Consider the following 21,655-nt stretch of genomic DNA (forward strand, 5'->3'; position numbering starts at 1 on the left):
AAGCCGGTCCTGTGAGTGCTGATGCTCACAGGTCTGTGGTGTCTAAGGTCTAAAGTTGTACTTTCACTCACTCGAAGAGTTAATGGGACAGGTAGCTGATCTGGGGATCCTTCATATTTTTGCTTGACCTGAAGAGGTATACATAGATCTTTCACAAAGTTTTCTTTGTCTTAAATTATGTTACAAACTGGTTCAGATGGATGATTCAGAGGGCTATGGTTACATTTGGCACCATCCATGTGCAATAGATTATTGTATTCACAAGTGAATGCAGGCAAGACTGGTAAGACTTATTCTATCAAATCATTTGCGACAGTTGCAACAAGTTCCCCTGACTATTTGACTGATAGCATAACAGTCCGTGCTGTAAAACAATTCTGCTCTGTGCCTGTAATGGGTAAAAGGGAGAGCATTTTCGTCCATTCTCTTTGGGACATCCAACAGAGTTTGTCGTCTGGTGACATGGTGAGAGAGTTTAGCTTGGTTGATCATTAATGTGTGGCCACAGATCAGTTTAGAGGTAGCTTGATCAAGAACTCATGACTTGCTGTCCTTGTGTAGCTCTTTGAATGTGTATGGTGAATGTGGTGCTTCTTACTTTACACTATGCCATCCAACTTTCTGTTCAAATAGAGCTGCCACAGGTTGGTAGTGGGCCACTTTTTTAGATACAACTTAAATAGTTTCAGCTCCTAATTAATAGTGGATGCTCTCAACTTTTAGGACAAACACTGTATCTTTCTTTTTGCAGACTAGGTCAGGAAACTCCTTGGATGTTAATCAGAAACGAGAGCGTTGCATTCAACCAGTGCTTTGAAATTTTCTTAAGGCTTTAAAGATTGGCAAAATGACAAATAATGGTTTTGGATTATACTCTTCTAAAATAGGGTTTGAAGGTTTAGGAATAATAGATCAGGTGATCCATCTGACACACTGTATATTGCAACACTTTTTTTCTCAAGGTTATAATTCACGAATTATGAAATTTTTTTCATGTAAAATTTGAAACTTTCCTTTTCCTTAGGTAACCTGTATTTCACCAACGCCTTCCTGACTGAGACCTATGTAGAGGTACTTCGCTTGAACACAACTTTTCGTCGAGTGTTGCTGAAGACTCAAACGGACATGCCTCGCCACCTTGTTGTTGATCCCAGAAACAGATATCTCTACTGGGCTGATTATGGTCAGCACCCCAAAATCGAGCGTGCTTTATTGGATGGAACCAACCGCACAATTTTAGTGTCTTCTGGGATTATCACCCCACGAGGCCTTGCTCTGGATTGGCATACTGGTTATGTTTACTGGGTGGATGATTCTCTGGACATGATTGCCCGCATTAGCCCCCATGGAGGGGAGACCGAGATAGTTAGGTATGGTAGCCGATATCCAACTCCTTATGGAATAACAGTCTTTGAGAATAGCATCATTTGGGTGGACAGAAACCTCAAAAAAGTGTTTCAAGCGAGTAAAGAACCAGGCAGCACAGAGCCCCCTGCTGTAATTAGAGATAACATAAACATGTTAAGGGATGTCACTATCTTTGACCAACGAACTCAACCCACCACTGCCCAGGAGCTGAACTACAACCCCTGCATGGAAAGCAATGGAGGATGTGCCCACCTTTGCTTTGCCCTTCCAGCACTTAGCCAAGCCACACAGAACAAAAAGTGCAGCTGTGCTTTTGGTGATCTTGCCATGGATAAACAAAGCTGTGAGATGTCAAAGGAGGATTACCTCATATACACTACTGAGAGCACGGTGCGCAGCCTGCGACTTGATCCTGAGGACCATGCATTGCCGTTCCCTGTGGTCAATGTGCCTCGTACCTCCGTGGCTCTTGACTTTGACCTCACAGACAAAAGGATTTACTTCACTCAGAGCTCAGGTTCAGGAGCAAGCAAGATCAGCTATATCAGCCTGTCCTCTCCCACTTCAGCTCCTGTTGTTGTAGCAGCAGGTAAGTTTAGGACTTCTACAGTTTGCCAATTGTTTCCCAATCTTATGATTGGGAAACAATTGTAGTAAAGACATATTGTTGTTACTGCAGATCTCGGGGCTCCTGATGGGATAGCCTACGACTGGATTAACAAAAGAATTTACTACAGTGATTATGTCAACCAGAGTATCAGCTCTATGTCTGTGGATGGGGCACAAAGAACAATAATTGCCCATGTATCGAGGCCAAGGGCCATCATGTTGGATCCTTGTAGAGGGTAAGGATTACAAAGGAAACCATCTTGATTCCCAATGTTAGGCTGTACCTTTTTAAGTTGCTTTTATCTTGTTGTACAGATATATGTATTGGACAGATTGGGGGAGTCATGCAAAGATTGAGCGTGCCACTTTAGGAGGAAACTTCAGAACCGAGATTGTGAATAGCAGCCTGGTGTGGCCAAATGGTCTGACTCTGGACTATGAAGAGAGTAGGCTCTACTGGGCCGATGCAAGCTTGTAAGATGTGATAAAACTCACTTTTTTTTTTTAATTTGTTTATTGTGTTTCTTTTCGTTTAAAAAATCTGCTATTGCCATACTTTTCCTGTGCCTTCAGACAGAAGATTGAAAGATCCTCTCTATCGGGAGCCAACCGTGAGGTCATTGTCAGCACAGCTATCTACCCATTTGCAATGACTATGTTTGGTCAGTTCATCTATTGGACCGACTGGAACACACGCAGCATCTATCGTGCCAACAAGCATGATGGCTCTGACCAGAGAGTTATGATTCAGAACCTCCCATCTCGACCAATGGACATTCAAGTTTTGGCCCATAGGAAACAGCAGCAGTGCGACAGTCCGTGTGAACAGTTTAACGGAGGCTGCAGCCACATCTGCACACCAGGTACAAGAAACCGCTTTAAATTAAGGCAGATATACATTTAATTAACTGGAAGCTCTTTGTAAATGTCTGATGAGCCTGCTCTTGTTAGGACCCAATGGAGCTGAGTGCCAGTGCCCGTCAGAAGGTCGATGGTACCTGGCTGACAGCAAGTATTGTATTCATGATAACGGGACTCGCTGCCAACCAGGGCAGTTCACCTGTATGAATGGCCGCTGTATCCGAGCGCAGTGGATTTGTGACAATGACAATGACTGTGGAGATGGTAGTGATGAGCTGGAGAGAGTGTGTGGTAGGTTTTTCTGAAAGATTTTGTATTAAATGTCTAGGGGTCATTTCCTTCTTTGTTGAGTCTTTTATGCAATTGTATTGTTTTACCTTTACTAATATTAACAAATTAGTATTTGTTTGTTTTTTCCTTTAACAAATTGCTTTCTTAGGATTTAAACCAATCTTCAGCTATGCTGGTGCGTATGCCTGCACTGTATGATCAGACTGATAATCCTTCTTTAACAACAGTAATCAATACTAACTTAATTGAATGTCCTTGCCTTTGCATGCAGTCCCACAGCTGCTATCCTCTTTTATTGCACTGTCAGGTAAAATTAGCTCCTGGTGAAAGCGCATTTCTTTATTCTCAAATTCTTTAAGCTAAAGCTCTGATTTGTTCTTTATTTTGATCGCCAGCCTTCCATACCTGTGAACCTACTGTGTTTACTTGTGGCAATGGGCGGTGTGTTCCCTACCACTACCGCTGTGACCATTTCGATGACTGTGGAGACAACAGCGATGAAGCTGGCTGTCTGTTTAGACCCTGTGACTCTCGTACAGAGTTTGCCTGCAATAATGGCCGTTGTATCGCAAAGGACTATGTCTGTAACGGCATAAACAACTGCTACGACAATGGGACCACAGATGAACAAAACTGCCGTGAGTTTCTTTAGCTGGCTGTTTTTGTTGTTGAAATCAAACATTCAGTTATGTCTTTTAAAAAGATTGATATCAGACTTAATGTTTTTTTGTTTAGGCTCAAAATTTTTCCATTTTTGTTAAATGTAAAAAGGTTGCTAAAGACAGTTTAAGAGCATTTTCGATCCCTTTTTATATTCAAAACTTAGCATACTTAGCATAATTTCTGTATGACTTGGGTCAAATGTTGTGGGTATCTTTTCCAACTTTAATGCAATAGTTTTCTGGAAATTTGGCCCATTCCTCTTGTCAAAATTGTCATCTTTGTAAATTTACACTACCCAACTTTTCAGCTCTGGCCATACATTTTCTGTTGGACTGAATAAGGGCTTTATCAACCCCCTTTCAGGACTTTGTTTTCCTTTCTGAATGTTGCCAGGATAAGGACCACCATGCATATCCATTTGATAAACCATTCCTGTGTTGAAGTTAGTCTACCCTGAAGTAAACAACTCAAAAATGAATATGCTTGTGTTTCTGTTCTTCAAAGCTACATGGTGTTTTAACCTGTAAAACCACACCGTTCTTATCAGAGTATGCCTTTGGTGATTATGATACAGTACTTCACCTTCAGCGTCATCACATTATAGGGCTTTTTATTTTAAAATTAAGATCTTTGTCCCTGAGTGCAATTGTGACCTGTAACCTGACTAACTAATATCTCAGAATGCATGAAAATTACAATGGTTAAATTTTTACCAATATAGACATGTTAGACATCATTGGAAAGCATAGATGTTTATACTAAATTTGTCCATAAGGGTTCACAGGTTAAAAGTAATCCAGCATATTCATAATAAAAACATTTCATGATGAGAAAATCATCACATAACGTCTGATTTTTTTATTTCAGAAATGTTAGCTGGTCATAGCTAATGCTTAGCATCTTGCTAATAAGACTTACTTCTTACTTCAAAAAACAAATTGGAGCAATGGAGCTCATTTTATGTTAGTTTAGGTTTGTAAATGTTACATTTTGTTATATACACTGATTTTGAGAAAAAGTGGAAAAATACTTGCTTCATAGATGTTTTGTGGCCATCAAAATGCTTCAGTGTTATTCTATGGTTCAAATAGTTGAGTAAAAGTATTTGGCACAATCTGGCACATTTGGAGAGATCTGGAGACACTGATGACACCAAAGTTCAAAACCCCACAGCTCTGGAACTGTTTCAGCTAGAGGTCTGAGATTTTCTGCATTTGTGGTTGACATGATGTAGAACAAATATAATACAATGAGACATATTTCTTCTCAAGCATGTCTTTATTACTGCTGTTCAAAATTGACCTAGAATAAGAAAAACAACTTTGAGTCATGTTTGAACTGATGCAGCTTAGGCTACAGTTCCTTAGCCATTTGCTTTTCTATTTTGGTATGCAAAATAGGCGAGGATTACTTCAAATGAGTTAAGTACAGGACTCAACATTTGGGAATAGTGAATGTTGTACCAACCAGAAATTGATATTACTTTTATCATGGGTTTGTTTCCAACATTTCTCATCAGAAGGGTTCTCTTTATTTGAATGTGTTATGGCTGAGGATTCCTTTGGTATTTATACTGATGTATAGTTAATTAGACAGATGGATTTATCCCCTTTAGACAACTAAAGATTGTGCCATAAATGTGTCAGGTGGCTGGAGGATTGTTGAGGACCCAAATGCAGAGATGAGTTTGCAGATTTTATACATTTCCACAGGCAACTGAGGGAAAAATCCAAAAATCAAAAATACTTAAAACCAAAATCTAAGGGACATCAGGGAAAAACACACGAGGAGCCAGGAAATGACAAAGCAACAAAACAAAAAGAAAAAAAAAATCAGCAATGAATGAGGGCTCTGCTGCTCTTTAAAGCCCAGCACTCTGATTAAACTCACGAGCTCCACCTGTGTAGACTAACCAGGTTCTCCACAAAGATCCTCTCTTGGAGAGATGCCTGACTCACACACATGGGAACCCTGACAAAATAAACCAGTGTTTGTTTCCTTTGATATTTCATGCAATCTGATAGAGAGCACAGAGTTTGAGGTGTTGCAATATAAATATTGCCAGGTCAGTATCTAATGGACCCAAATTTGTGAATCAACAGAAGATTTTACAGATGAACAAAATCATCTTGGCTGTCCTAAACAGTTAAATAATCTTAAAAGTATTTTCAACGTTACATTTTAGAGTTAGTAGAAAATATTAAAAGATATATTATAAAACCTCTTATAATATACTTCCGTTTAGCAGATAAATATAATCTTTAAAACCCTCTTTATCTAAAGCACGAAAGGGTTAATCTCATTTAGACAAAAGGGAAATAAATGGTTTAAAACTGCATATTTAAATGTCTTGTTTCAACTATAAATATTATGTGTTTTTATTATTATTTTTCTATATTTCTAACTGAATTCAAATGTGTGGTTATTCTAGCTGAGAGAACCTGCCAGCCAGAGCAAACAAAGTGTCAGACCACCAACATCTGTATCCCACGGTCATACCTTTGTGATGGAGACGACGACTGTGGTGACATGAGCGATGAAAGCCCAACACACTGTGGTGAGTTCAGCAACAGTAATAATACACCTTTTCCCTTCCAGATGCTTATTAAAGCCCTTTCTCTGTAGTTTTTGGTTGCTTTTTTACTCAATAAACAATAGACTCATTAGAAATTGACTGAAGAAAACGTTGAAGCTACGTCAATCACTTCAAAGGTGTTAATTGACTCAGCAATGTCTTACTTTCAATGCATTTTTGATGTTACTTACAGAGGTATATAGCAATAAATAAATAAACAATATACACTTTATCACCCAGTTTAACCTGGGTTTATAATTGTAGCAAATCTTTGTGACATGAAGCAGGAAAAGTAAATCATACTAAAAATTGCAGCTTTTTGCACATTTTACATTTATGTTTATGAAGTTAAAAACAAGCATGACCCAAGAAACATATAAGTGAAGGATGTTTGCCAACTTATTATTATTGAAAAGATGCCTGTACTGATCTGAAAACTCAGTCTCCTTTATTCCACTTTTCCCATGTTGAAGACAATTACGTAATTTTTAACTGAGGTAGAATAAACCTCAAATTAAAATTTACAATGATCAAGAATTTTGTGGGCCTTTATTTAATGGTGAAGGAATTTGAAGTTTTTTCATTGCAAATAATCCTACTGTTGCAGAATTTCTGTCTTCTTTAGGGCTTTTTACATATCTGCCAGGTAGATTGATGGTTTTAAAGTGAGTAGTATATCAAAACCGACATAATTTTTATGTCTTTAGCACTGATGGATTGTATTTTAACATTGTTAGCATAAGGCTTTTTTCAGCATTACCACTGCATTTTATGCATGTACAATAATAAATCTTTTTTTTATCATCTAAATTTTATAGGCTGTGTGTATATTGTTTTACAAGGGGAAAAAATAATTTACTACTTCATAGTTTTTCCTTCTTGACCTCTTAACTTTTAAAGCATTTTTTCTAACAGGGAAGGATAAAATTATGATAAAAATAAATATCTCTTATGAGTCACTGTTTCAAAAAGATCCACATCTGACTCGTGTCTTGTCTGCACCTCCTGCAGCGACAGCCACTTGCTCCCAGAGCGAGTTTCGTTGCTCCAGCGGTCGCTGCATCCCTGCCCACTGGTACTGTGACGGAGGGGCTGACTGCTCTGACGGCTCTGATGAACCCCTCTCCTGCAGTGAGTGCTCCTCAACACTCTCACACCCAGAAAGAGCCGTTCATCTTTGTGCCTCAGCCAACACCTCCCTCCCCCCTCCCCCAACCTTTTATCAGCTGCTCACTTATTGTGTGAAGGTGTCTGTTAGCCAATCTGTGCAGTGTGAGAGGCTCATGTGAGTACGAGTCAGTGGTGTATCCCTTTGTTTATGATGTGGTCAGCCAGGCCTTTTATTGTGAGCTGCATTCCTCTGTGGTGACGCCCCTCAATGTCCTCAGACAAACAGCACCTCCCCCTCCCTTTATACGCCCGGGGTTACAGAGCCTCACTTTGGCTTTTGTTTAGATTGCTCACCATGCATGGGAATGTGGAGTTGCCATGACTATTTTGAAAGCCTTGCCAGTGTTGTATTATGCCTCTTATTCAAATTTTAAAAAAGCTATAAGAAACCATTACAGACAAAGATGAACACATCATGCAGGGGTTGACATTAACAGTTCAATTTAGGTTGGATTTGGTATGTTTTAGTGAAACCTATTTGTTTATTGCTGTGGGGTCTAAAAATCTAACATCTCTTTCTCCAGCCATACTGATCAGAACCTGCAATGCAGATCAGTTTCGCTGTGATGACGGCAGGTGCATTGCTTTATCGTGGATCTGTGATGGAGACAATGACTGTGGGGACATGAGTGATGAAGATCAGAGACACAACTGTGGTATACACCTTTGATTTGTCTTTCTGCTGTGACTAATTAGGGTTACAAACATGCAGAGGTTAACGAATGCACTCCCCATCCATCTTAGCTGATTGTACTGTTCCAGTAGAAATCAGACCACAGCTGACAAAAATCTTGAGACTTTCAGAATTGTCCAGATACAAAAAAAAAATCACAACTGTCAACCAACAATTGGCAAAATAATCCAAGCAATCTCCTTTTGGTAACAAATTATATACCCAATTGGAAACATGGGCCTGATGTATTTTATCTATTTTAGCGAACATAAATGAACAGTGGGAGTAATAACTGTAGGACCTTTATGTCATGAATGCGTTATTTTTTTTGTGACATTTGTTTTCCTGCAGAAGCTCAGATTTACAATAGACCTGTGCAGTGTGCTGAATTCCAGTCATTATTGCAATTCAGTGGCTGCAATTCCTCAATCTCAAAAGACTTCTTTTTCACTTTACATTTCAATAAAATGTTTGTCCATAAGGAAGTGTTCTAACTGCCCTTAATATCACAATCAGTTTTTTAAAAAAACACTATGATAGTATAGTTTATGATATTTGGTATATTGGTTATTTGGCTTAGAAAATCTTGTAATTTGACCTTCACTCATAATTCCTCAATTCCATATCACACCTTCCCTGAATAATCTGTTCAGCATAACTCTATTCATATAATACTATATTACATATTTATGCTAAGTACTAACTACAATGATCAAAATACTTTTAACACGGTGCAGGGATGCACCAGCAGGAACCTTTCCAGGGTTCAGTTCCAGTTCTTATTTGCCGTTTTTAAGATGTTTTTTTATTTATTTATGTTCCAGCTTCTTGCATTTTCCACATTCTTACTCTCCTGTTTTGCAAAACATTTTTTTTTTCACTTTGCCACCTCGTGCTCCCTAGACACCATGTTTTTCAGCATATTCGCACACCTCAAACTATGGTTGTTGAGGTATAAACTAGTCGCCAGTCCCAAACATCTTAGTCTCCACTAGATCTCCAGTCCAAGAAGCCAGCATTCCTGATTTTTCCTGCCTCACCCGTTACTTTGTGCTTGTCTCTTTTCTCTGCCTTTCTGGCTCAGGGTGGATCAAGGCTCTTATAAAGCTGCTCCAAAAATAAGATGCCTAAAGCTAGGGACTTTAGCAGTGATTGAGCCTCTGCAGGAGACTCATTTCAAACAATGCAGTCAAGGCTGTGCTGTTTGGATACAGTTCGGAATGTTGGGATTTCCAAAATATGTCACCACTGTTGTTCAACCTCTTGCAAATCCTCATGTCTGATTTAATGTTTTTTTTTCCTAGCGAATCGCACATGTTCAAGCACTGAGTTCACTTGTGTGAATAATCAACCACCTCAACGCAAGTGTATTCCACGGGACTGGGTGTGTGATGGAGATGCAGACTGTGCAGATGCTCTAGATGAGCATCAAAACTGCAGCCGCAGATCCTGTGGCATCAATGAGTTCACATGTAGCAATGGCCTCTGCATACGTAGCTCGTACAGGTTAGAATTAGAACACTGCACAGTTATTCTCTATCTTAATAATGTAAAAGCTGAGTTCAATTGGCGTTTTCTTTTTAAAATATCAGGTGTGATCGCCGCAACGACTGTGGAGACGGTAGTGATGAGCAGAGTTGCACTTACCAGCCCTGCCAGTCACACCAGTTCACATGTCAGAACGGTCGCTGTGTGTCCCACGACTTTGTGTGTGATGGGGACAATGACTGTGGGGATGAGTCTGATGAGCTGCAGCATCTTTGCCAAACGCCTGAGCCCACCTGCCCCCCTGGAGAGTTCAGATGTGAAAACGGACACTGTATTCCCCAGAGCAAAGTATGTGATCGGAATGATGACTGCTCTGACAACAGCGACGAAAAAGGATGTGGTAAGTATAAATTGACATTTTTAAGTCATTTTCACCCTGTATGAGTTACAAAACAATAAAATAAAGATTTGGCACCACATTCTAGGTTTTATCAATGATCATTTAATTCTCAGTTGTGTGGTCACTGAACACTGCAGCAATGCCATTGATTCGTGTATAAAAACATAAAAATACTGCAAGACAGGAGGCGATGAAGCAGTATCAATATATATATATATATTTTTTGCATCTTCTCTGGCTGTAGGTATCAACGAGTGTACAGACCCGTCAATTCACCACTGCGATCACAACTGCACCGATACACCCACCAGCTTCATCTGCACCTGCCGCCCAGGCTACCGCCTCATGTCTGACGGCAAAACATGCGACGACGTCAACGAGTGTGCAGAGACACCTAGCGTCTGCAGTCAGGTCTGCGAAAACATCCTCGGCTCCTACGTGTGCAAATGTTCTCCGGGATTTCTCAGAGAGCCTGACGGACACAGCTGCCGCCAGAACAGCAACATCTCTCCCTACCTTATCTTCAGCAACCGCTATTACCTGAGGAACCTCTCAACGGACGGGCAGGCTTACTCTCTTATTTTGGAGGGTCTGACCAGCGTGGTGGCTCTGGACTTTGACCGCGTTGACAAACGCCTCTATTGGATTGACGTGAGCCGCAGGGTGATCGAGAGGATGCATTTTAACGGCAGCAACCGGGAGGTGGTGGTCAATGGACTTCTGCATGGAGAGGGACTTGCAGTTGACTGGATTGGAAGGAAACTGTATTGGGTGGACAGCTTCTTAGATTGCCTTAAAGTGTCTGAACTGGATGGTCGCTTTGTCAAGAAACTGGCTGAACATTGCGTTGATGGCAATAACAGCTACTGCTTTGAAAACCCCAGGGGTATTGTTCTGCATCCTAAATACGGGTGAGGAGTTCTAGTGCTCTAGTGTATGTGCATTCATCCCTAAGAAAATAATCTGTATAATAATAACCAACTGCTAAAATTATAAGTGAAAGTGTTTTTTAATACTTTTTTTTTTTTAAACCCTGCTAGATATGTCTACTGGACGGATTGGGGGGACAAAGCCTTTATAGGTCGTGTTGGAATGGATGGAACCAATAAAGCAGCAATCATCACCACGAAGATAGAGTGGCCCAATGGCATCACAATCGACTACACCAATGACAAACTCTATTGGTCAGATGCTCATCTAAACTATATTGAGTGAGTTCATCAGAAAATTGGTCAGATTCTTTTTACTCGCAGTAAACGGACACTGGTTGAGTTTTACATTTCCTTTTATCTCAGATACTCCGACTTGGACGGACAGCACAGACACACAGTTTACGATGGAATCTTGCCGCATCCTTTTGCCCTGACTGTATTTGAAGACACGGTGTACTGGACAGACTGGAACACTCGCACAGTGGAGAAAGGCAACAAGTATAATGGCTCTGGACGAGAATCTCTGGTTAACACCACACACAGGCCATTCGACATTCATGTATGTCATCCTTACCGGCAGCCGATTGGTAAGTCTTCACCCACTTTGCACTCATCAGTAGCCGGTCCTTATTTGCTCAGCTGTTGTCAACAGATATTGTTTTTCTGTGGCTCCTGCTTTAACAGTAAACAATCCCTGTTCCGGGAACAATGGGGGCTGCTCTCACCTGTGCCTAATCCGTCATGGGGGGCGAGAACACACCTGTGACTGCCCTGACCATTTCCTGGCTGTTCAAATAGGAGGTGTGACCCGATGCCTGCCAATGTGCACCAGCACCCAGTACAGATGTGCAAACAATGAACGGTTTGTCACCATTTCTTTAACCTGCAGTTATGTTCTTTATGAGAACTGTGACAGTTTAAACACAAAGTTTTTTTAAGATGCACTAGACATATTTTTTTCAAATAAAACTCCTCACCCATGCTTTCCTCATACTGCCGTTAAGCTATCTCTACAGAAGGTCGGGGAAAGGTTTATTACTAAAGATGCACTAATCCAAATTTATTATCTATTTATTTTTTTGATAAGTTATAACACCACACAAATTGGACCTGAACTGATGACCTGAACTATAATATAGGAGAATATTGGAAGATTGATCACAATGTTTTTGTAGCCTTCGTGCCCTGTTTAGTCAAAGACCCCTGAGATTTTGCATGAGTAACAAAAACATTCACCAACAGATGCTGCTTCTGTTACTCTACCCTTCCATACATCAATAATAAAAAAACACCCAAAAAACCCCAAGACATTTTAGTTAAATGAGAAGATGACAATAACCTGATGGCCATATTTATTGAATCCAATATCTTACACAGCGTCCGTCACAGATCCTACTCAGCTATCTGATTTTTCACCACTACTTCCTTTCACGTCTCATCCATGTGTATAACCTGTGTGTCCTTTATTTGGAACTTCGGTTTGGGGGCACATAACCTTCAAAACCACACTAATCATGGTGGCATGATTTCATACCATTAGCTATTTAGCATACGTATTAGCATACCATTAATTTAACACCTGCTAGCATTATCATCATACCTGCTTGTGATTTTGTTACCTATTTTGGGCATCCTTGTTTCAGAGAAATGTTTAAAGAGAGATCCATAGCTCCAAAGCTCTAATTCTTAATTATTTCTCAATGGTTGTAAATCCTTAACAGTAAAACTGGCAACAAACTTTGTAATTATCATTTCCCAGAATGGGGTTGTGGGAAGGCTTTGAAAATGCTTGTTTGATAATCCACTGCGTGCCGGTGCAGGGTGAGGTCAGCCATTTTATTTCTGTCTCTGAATGGAACCACGATTCAAGGATTTACAAAGATTCCATGTTTGGTTTTACAGAGCCTGCATACGGTGTGGCTCTTGTCCAACTCAGTTTCTCTTTGGTGATGCTGGTTGTCATACATGTGACCTTCTTCTGTGTTACAGGATAAAATGTTTTGGTGCTTATAGATTTTTGACTAACTTATTTTTCATAATTAGATCAGAAAAAAATATGAGATTAGAATCATCAAGGTCTGTGCCTCAATGATCGACTTTATCCCCCAACATAGATTATGTAATGGAGGCATACAGTTGTTCCTATAACCTTTCATTAAAGACAGAAGAAAAACAGCTACCAGTAAATGAAATTGAAAGTGACAAAAGTAATTATAAATACATTCTAAATATTTTATTAATGTGTCTGTCTATAATCGATCAGTTTGAGGAAATTACTGAAATCAGGTGTTTTCTTTAATGTTCAGGAAATGTTCAGTCAGACATCTGCAACTGTTCATGGGCAAGCTACTTTAATTTCTCTGGGACAGTTTTTTTTTATATAAAAAAATTTAAATCAGTATTTTACTGTACTAAATTATAATTTAGTAAATCTATATTTATTATTACTTTTTTCAGTTTTGTGTTATTTGATTTAACTGTGTGAATTTCTCATTTTCTTTAATTGTAGGAAATGTCAATTTTAAAGCCCAGCTGTATGTGCTCAGGCACCTCATAGTAGTTTTAACGGAAGTTAGCACAGCTAGCATTTCTAAAAGAAGAGCGTTCATGGGTTATTCCCCTGGAAAAGCGCTGCATGTGACATTGCTCTATGACATGAGTCAAAGTCAGAGTGTATTAGCAACCCTCCTAAAAGTTTTTTAAGGTAACGTTCTCCAGATGTTTCAGTAATGGCTCACTAACCTGTTAAAAAAATGCTGCCTCACTGAAAATTTTTTGGAAACCTAATAGTTTCTCAGAGACAGAGATGGCTAACATCTGCTCAGTCTTCCAACACCTGTGACATGTAATTAACTTTTTCAACAACCTTATAGTAGTTTATCAACTTTATAGTACGGTAACTAGCCTTTCAAATATATTCCCTGTAGCTTTGTGTTTTACAGTAAATCAAATAGTTCATAACACTAGTGATCTATATATTATATTCATTATTTATAATGGTATTCATCTCTATACTCATTCAGTGGAAACCCATGTCCTATATTTATGAAACCATTATTTATCCTGCACTTGCTGCTATTGCACTTCTGGTTAGACCTAAACTGCATTTCGTTGCCTTGTACCTGTACATGTGCAATGACAATAAAGTTGAATCTAATCATCTAATCTAATCTAATAAGAGTTTGTTAGTTTTTTTTTTTTTTTTTTATCAATTTCTGGTCAACATGGGTTTGTCTCGCTCTGTGTCAACAGTTGCATCCCTATCTGGTGGAAATGTGACGGTCAGAGGGACTGCAGAGATGGCTCTGATGAGCCCTCTACCTGCCCGATTCGCCACTGCAGCCTTGGCCAATTTCAATGCAATGATGGAAACTGTACCAGTTCACACTTTCTCTGTAACAGCCACCAGGACTGTCCTGATGGTTCTGATGAAGATGCTGTGCTTTGTGGTAGGTGGTTTAACTGGTTACGTAGATAAGTATATCCCTTTTGTACTCAACTTATTCTTGTTTATTTTTCATCTTCTTCTTATTTGACTGCCTTCCTCTCAGCTACCCATCAGTGTGAAAGCCATCAGTGGCAGTGTGCGAATAAGCGCTGCATTCCTGAGTCTTGGCAGTGCGATGGTGAAGATGACTGCGGTGATCAGTCTGACGAGGACCCTGTCCACTGCTCCACCAGGACGTGTCGCCCAGGGCAGTTCAAGTGCCGCAACGGCCGCTGCATCCCACAGAACTGGAAATGCGATGTTGATGATGATTGCGGTGACAATTCAGACGAGCCACTGGAGGAGTGCAGTAAGCAACTTACCTACATTCATCTTTCTTTTTTTCACATAAGGATTTTATTAGAATTTTATGCATTTTATGCAGCACAATGTACGGCATCATTATAAAAATATGCTTTTCAAAATATTGGACAAGAACAATTCAGAAATGTGGGGCATCTATTTGTTTTCCACCCTTCTGTGCCAATGATTCTAACAATGCTTTTGGGTTATTTTCCCACCAGCTTTGCACATTAGTAGAATTCAATGTTTGCCTATTCTTCTTTACCTTTTAGCTCAAACTTAGTCGGATTGGCTAAATCTGTATTTTAGTATTGCTGCTTATTTTTAATTGGATATGTCAGGATTTAGACAGAGCCCCTCAAATGCAAAAATGCTGATTGATAAGCAACCATTATTAAAACACTAAGACCTACATAATATATATGTTTTTATTCTGTGAGGACATTGCAATACACAGAGAATCCACACACGTATAGGGAGAGTATAAAAATCCACCCTGGACTTTCTTGGTACAAAGCAAAGCACTTAAGAGTAACAGCAAATAATGCTTTTTTTATGGACAATTTTTATAATTAGGGAAAATTGAATGAAAAAGCTGACAGTTTGCAGCATAACAAAAGCAGATCCTCATTACATTAGTATCATTCCGTTAGTTAGATTTCGTGTTGGTCTTCCCCTATTCTGTGTGATTTTCCTTACATATGAGCCCGTTAATTTTCTGTTTTCTGTCTGACAATCAAAAGCTTCTGCCTGTGGATAATCAACCAGCTTCCTTGTCTATTATCGATCCATTTAAGAGCATATTTCTGTGCCCTGGATTTTTATACTTGTCCTTATCTGCTGAGTGCCCAAAACTCAGAGATAAGTAATCTGATCCATTCCTCCTCATGTGCAATGTCTGCCTGCCTGCCTCTTGCTTTACTCCCTGATAATGCAATTTAATTCTGAGGGAACTCTGGAACTTTTGTTGAACACGTGGGTATCGAATCACACTTGCTCAGGACGCCTTTTCCTTTCACCGGTTGTGACGTTATTAGCCTTTCCTGCTGTTTCCTTGTTTCCCTCTGAAGAAGTGTGCAGGTTAATGAGAAACTGAATCCTGAAGAGGCACAAAATCTGGAATATGCTCTTAATCCTGGTCTTTTTTTATTTTCTTGTTTGCTATTTCACAGGTTTCCTGTTTCCCTCCATTCTCACTGATTCTCACTGATTCTGACTCACAAATAATAATTTTAAACCATCCTCAGTGTCTGGTTTAGTTTAGGGTCCGCCTTCTGGTTTATAACCCTGTTGTGAAAATTCTATGAATAGATTTCATTACAATATACCAAAACTGATTAAACATTCAATATAGTTAGCTTCATAGTTGAAAATACTGGTGAGGTCTATTTAATTTTTGATACCAAGATGTTACAATGCAGGGCCTCAAAAGCTCCATGCTTCTATGGATGCAAATGTTACAGAAACCTGATCAAGAACATTCGATTGCAGCTCTGGCTGCATGTTTCTGGAGTTTCCTCAAGGAGCAACTTGTATTTAGCTCCATTTACGTTCCCATTTTCCATAACTAATTTCCTTGTTCCTGCTGATGAAGCATACCCTCGCAGCATGATGCTGCCAACACAAGGTTTCACAGTAGGAATGTTGAGTTCATGGTGATAAGTGGTTAGTTTACTTCCACAGAACATATTTTGCCGTTGAGCTAAAACATTACAGTTTAACCCTAGAGCATCATCTTACATGTTTTTTGATTCCTCTATGTTGCTTGGGGTGATGTTTGTCACACTTTCGTTTTTTAAACATGGGGCACGTTTTTTAAACATGGGGCAGGCCTTGTGTTTTTGTCCATCATCGCAATAGGCATCTACTCTCTGGACTATGATGTATTATAAACATCATATGATCTCGAATCCCAATAATAAAAACTGTTGATTTCTTGATTGGAACTAAGGGTATGAGTACCTCTGGAAGACTCTGCATGTTTACCTCACACGATATTCTGACCTACAAAATATGAGTTTCACCTACAGTACAGATATAAAAAGGGAGTGCATCTCTGCTCACTCGATTTAAACAGGGAACTGTTGGGCCTTTGTTTGTGCTGGGCATTTCTATAAATGTGCTTTTATGCGTTTTCCACAGTGGGTCCAGCCTATCGATGTGATAACCACACAGAATTTGACTGCACAACCAACTACCGGTGTGTGCCGCTGTGGTCCGTCTGCAACGGCCACAACGACTGCAGAGACAACAGCGACGAGCAGGGCTGCGGTAAGTCTTGTTCACATCCTTTCTAATACAACGTAGACTCTTCATGGGCTCCTTAGTTTCCATGTTGTATTTGTTCTCGTTTTATCAATCTTAGATTACTACAGAAAATTCTTTTGGAGTGAATAAAAGCAATTAGAAAAGCCTTCAGCCTCCTGTGTAACTGTGGTGAAGGGGGGGCGCTGATGGAGATCGTCTCATCACTCTTCCTCCCCCATAATTTATCTCTCCCTGGAAGCAGTGCAGATTTATGAGCTGTCTATTGGTGTGAGACAACATATATGTGTGTATGTGTGCTCTGTCCTTGCGTGGGGGCAGGGTTCATATATGTCTCTTTGTACTCGCTGCGATCCAAATACACTCTGCTGCCGCCCTCCCGTCTCTTATCACAGACCCTCACTCCATTAGTGCCATGCCTGCACAGGAGGGGATATCTGTGCTAATCTTCCTGTAAGAATGCAGAGGATGGGCCAGGTGGAGGGCTATAAGGGCAGGACTCCTGAACACCACGCTATCTTTTACCCCCCCGGCAGTGTGTGGTAGAGACAGCTCAGACCAGCTCTGTTTCACTCCTCTGCCTTCTGTGGTTCTCATCTCCGTCAGTCTTATCCGCCTCAGACGTACGCTGTACTGGCATGAATAGAGCTCACACATCTGTCTGTGGCAGTCTGCCCTCCTCCCTTTTAGACCTTTGAGTTTTAATTAAAACATCAGCTTTCTTTCATTTCTGACCCACACTTTAGTTGACGGTGCTAGCCTGGGTATTTTCATCACTGAAATGTGTCAGCTTTGAAAGCTTGTTCCTTAAAGATTAGCTTTTTTTTTAACGTAATTTGAAATTACATTAAAAAAAAAACTTTTTTTTTGGCTAGTGCTAGTGTAGGAAATATAGTTCAGTTGAGACTGAAATAACTGAGCCCCAGTTTTCCAATTGCAAAATGACTTGGTCTAAAGTCTTATCATTGCTTTTCTTTGAGTTTTAAGGGTTTTCTTGTTTGTATTTGGTACACGTTTACAAAAAGTATATGAACACCTATAAGGTTATTTTTCTTTAAATCCGACAGTTTATTTGTTTTTAAAATTATTCTTGACACTTCTAATTTCAGTAGTTTGTTAAAGTGTCTTTAAATGTGTCTGTATAGTAACGTCCAGTAAAGGTCCGGAGACATTTTTCATTATTATCCTTTATTTTGAACTTAGACAGATTTATTTTGTCATTTTCTATACACAAGAGTAAACAAAAATAAATGTAATTAAAAAACAGCTCTCTAGAAAATTTCATTTTTTTAAGTGCAGCCTTGAAAACAGTAATATAAACATATGACTGTATATTTACAGTTCTAACATTTCAGTTTTTTGTTTCTGTTCTTTTTTTAAACGGCATTTAACATTTAAAATAAAATAAGATGTTTATGCAACCATGTTATACATTGACTTTTTAAATAAAATATATATAAGAAATAGAAATTGAGATTTTTTTCCATTTTAAATCTGGAAAATCTGAAGTGTTTTTTGAAGTAGAGAAGAACAATCTTTCAGTTTGGTACTAACCGTTTGTTTTTGTTTAGGCCGCCCTGCAAGGCTTTAAACCTGGGTTTGAATGGAGACAAAGCCATTCTAAAGCACATATCAAGGTGCTCATTCGTGAGCCTGGATCCATACTTATTTTTGATTCTGTTCATGGTGGAGAATCCTGCTTCACAGCAGTAGGTTAAGCCAAACTTACTCAAAATGTGCAGGGTCATCTTTGAGCACGTCTTTTCACTTTTATTTCACCAGTTCACCGCAGTTCTTCCAGCAGTCCACACTTTCTCTGCTCTCTTTTTCTCATAATCTTCTCCTTCTTTCCCATCGCCCGGCTTGCCACAGGTTTGCCTGCTGTGTCTAAAAGTAGCAGCAGCAGCAACCCAGACTGACAAAAGCTCATTGGCTAATATTTGTATCATGTGCAGCCTGGTGCCGGATGCTCCGCAGGGCTTTACCATATTGGCAGGAGAAGCGGCGCAAGTGAAGTTAGACACTGTCGTCGGACAACATGCAGTAATTTATAAATGTTTTCCATCAGTTTGGGTCCGGATTAGCATGACCTCTTCCCTATACTATAAGTTTGAAAGTGTTAATGTTCGGCAGCGTTTTGGTGCAAAAGGATTGGAGTCATATATTAGAGCTGAAAAAAATAAAGAAGTTAGATTTAACTTAGCTGGACATTTAGCCTGGTTCTTTAGATTTAAAACTGAAAAGCCACAATGTCCCCTGCTGCTGTTATTTTTTGTTCAACAAGTTTAAAGTTTCACTGGTAAAAATATTGTAGAAATTTTTATTTTATTTTGATACATAGACTTAATCAAAAAAGTGTAGAAAAAAAAACCTTGTAAGTTCTGTAGCAGTATTATTTTTCATTGTTTCTTAGGTTCTTGTCTATAATAACATAGGAATAAAAATAGCAGATCAGTTTCCCAACCATGACTGTTGATGTATTTCCAAAACACTTTAAATAATTTTCTTGTATCTAATGATAAACCGGATCAGCTTCTTTCAGCCAGCTAAGCCACAGGGTGCAGCAGCAGGATTAATACTCTCTGCATCTAAATGAGATACAATCTCATTAAAGAAGTTTTTGTCTTCTTTGATTCATAACTTTTGTAAAACTTTGGACCACCTTCCTCTTGTCACGCTGCATATTCAAAGGATAAAATCACATCTTTTATCTTTGTGAGAGTCTGCAGGGAGCAGAGTGCTTTAAGATCCAGATTATAGAATCGTTTCTTTGGTGATTTGTGTCTGTTTCTTGTCAACATACCACTGAGTTTCATCTCATTTCTCAGGTCTAGGAACCCTTTTTTGCCTGAATGATTCAAAGGTTGGGGTTAAAATGCTTAAAACGACAACAAAACATTCCTCTGAAAAAAGTTGTGTTTATAGGCTCGAAATAAGTCTTCAAAGAAATCATCAACGATTAAAGAAAAAAATGAACATGTTGTTTAAACTTATTTGATTAATATTAAGATATGAAGCATTTTAATACAATACCAATTCTTAAATAGATATGTTGAACCAACACATTCTCACTCGTCACATATTGATGCTTGGTCAAAGTCCCCTTATTTAGGTGTAGTTATTTTTACAAAGTGTTGTTCCTTCAGTGTTTGACTTACATTACTGGATAAAGTTTCATTGCTGTTTATTGTTCAACTGAGGAAAGATAGAGCATGTCTTTATAGATGTTGAAGTGAACAATAACGAGGGGTGTGGAGCTCCCCCATGAGGTAACTGCATGAACATGCAGCAGTAGGCATGTATTTGGTAGTTTTCTTATATTAAGTATTTGAATATGGAGCACTGCTCATTATAAAAAAAAAATAAAATAAATTCTAAAGATTTTAAGATCACTTAAATGTTTTTGTTAACGTTTGAATATGGAAATCTAAAGAGCTCTAAAAATCCCTCTTCTCTTCTTTCAGAGGAGGTGACCTGTCATCCTACCGGGGATTTCCGCTGCGACAATCACCGCTGCATCCCACTGAGATGGAGGTGTGATGGGGATGACGACTGCGGTGATAACTCAGATGAGCGCAGCTGCAGTGAGTGATGCTGACTGTATTTAGACAAACACACAAACCTAACAGCATATAAGGATATCTGATGGTTTATGTAAGGACCTATTATACAGGTATGTAGAGTCTTGAAAAGTCTAGAAAAGAATTAGATTAAATTCAATCTATTTTCTTAGTCATGAAATGGATTAAAAAAGGTAATAGTGGTTGAAAAATGTTTTTTTTCTCACTCTTATTTATTTTACCATACTGATATTTTATATAAGCATAAAACTGGTACAAAAATACAAATAAATACATTTTATATCTTTTTTTATTTTCTTTTTTACAGGAGATGCTGTTATTGAGCTTCTTCTTTCAGCCAATGTTTTAGGCCAGTTTTCTGACATTACACACTGCAGATAGAAACAGTATTTATATAGTCCAGATTTTCTAATTTTTATAGAGTTTAACAGCTGAGGAAAAAGAAATAAACAAATTACTAATCTGACATTGGAAAAATGTACCTCTGCATTTAAACCATCACTTGAGCATCACGGGGCGCAATCGGGTGTTAAGGGCTTAGAGAGCCAGAGCAGCAGTGTGGAGGAGTTGGTTTTGAGCTCACAACCTCAGGATTCAAAGCTATATGCACTAACCACTAGGCCACCACTCCCCTCTAGTGAAAATGGAGTACATTTTTTACAAACCTGCAGCCAGCTGTTATTGTATTTCTTTCTTTCTTTTTTGGGGGGGAGCGAGTTGATGAATCATCATAAAGAATGTTTGAATATTTGCACTAACTCTTCCATAAAATAACTGAAAAAGGTTCAGCTACAGCTTATTCTAGTACAGGAATTGTATAAATGATAAAGGCTAATGTGCGCAAATTACAGTTTTGCAGTTATATAATCCAGTATTTGGGGAAGTTTTTGACTTCAGGGTTTAGTAGTGTAAGAGGAAGTCTTATCAGCACCTGTAAAAACAGGATGTCCTCAGTTTGTAAAAAGGAGGGAATGAAGGAGTCTGTTACC

The 21,655-nt window shown here is 39.0% G+C and overlaps 1 protein-coding gene across 2 annotated transcripts in view; it reads left to right on the forward strand.

The window, feature by feature from the left end:
- lrp2 (LDL receptor related protein 2) overlaps window positions 1-21,655 on the forward strand; it is a 76,499-nt gene that overhangs the window by 39,340 nt on the left and 15,504 nt on the right. For both annotated transcript variants that reach the window (XM_015388696.1, XM_015388697.1), the window contains 19 exons: window positions 1,025-1,957; window positions 2,048-2,213; window positions 2,293-2,451; window positions 2,551-2,840; window positions 2,929-3,129; window positions 3,525-3,767; window positions 6,224-6,349; window positions 7,379-7,498; window positions 8,062-8,193; window positions 9,515-9,716; window positions 9,803-10,098; window positions 10,343-11,009; window positions 11,139-11,309; window positions 11,394-11,617; window positions 11,715-11,892; window positions 14,283-14,479; window positions 14,582-14,827; window positions 16,963-17,091; window positions 20,550-20,669. In XM_015388696.1, coding sequence (XP_015244182.1) covers window positions 1,025-1,957; window positions 2,048-2,213; window positions 2,293-2,451; window positions 2,551-2,840; window positions 2,929-3,129; window positions 3,525-3,767; window positions 6,224-6,349; window positions 7,379-7,498; window positions 8,062-8,193; window positions 9,515-9,716; window positions 9,803-10,098; window positions 10,343-11,009; window positions 11,139-11,309; window positions 11,394-11,617; window positions 11,715-11,892; window positions 14,283-14,479; window positions 14,582-14,827; window positions 16,963-17,091; window positions 20,550-20,669 — 4,800 coding nt within the window. The remainder of the gene's footprint in view (window positions 1-1,024; window positions 1,958-2,047; window positions 2,214-2,292; window positions 2,452-2,550; window positions 2,841-2,928; window positions 3,130-3,524; window positions 3,768-6,223; window positions 6,350-7,378; window positions 7,499-8,061; window positions 8,194-9,514; window positions 9,717-9,802; window positions 10,099-10,342; window positions 11,010-11,138; window positions 11,310-11,393; window positions 11,618-11,714; window positions 11,893-14,282; window positions 14,480-14,581; window positions 14,828-16,962; window positions 17,092-20,549; window positions 20,670-21,655) is intronic.

Source organism: Cyprinodon variegatus, unplaced genomic scaffold, assembly GCF_000732505.1.
Source record: "Cyprinodon variegatus isolate N-32 unplaced genomic scaffold, C_variegatus-1.0 Scaffold432, whole genome shotgun sequence".
Lineage (NCBI taxonomy): Eukaryota > Metazoa > Chordata > Actinopteri > Cyprinodontiformes > Cyprinodontidae > Cyprinodon > Cyprinodon variegatus.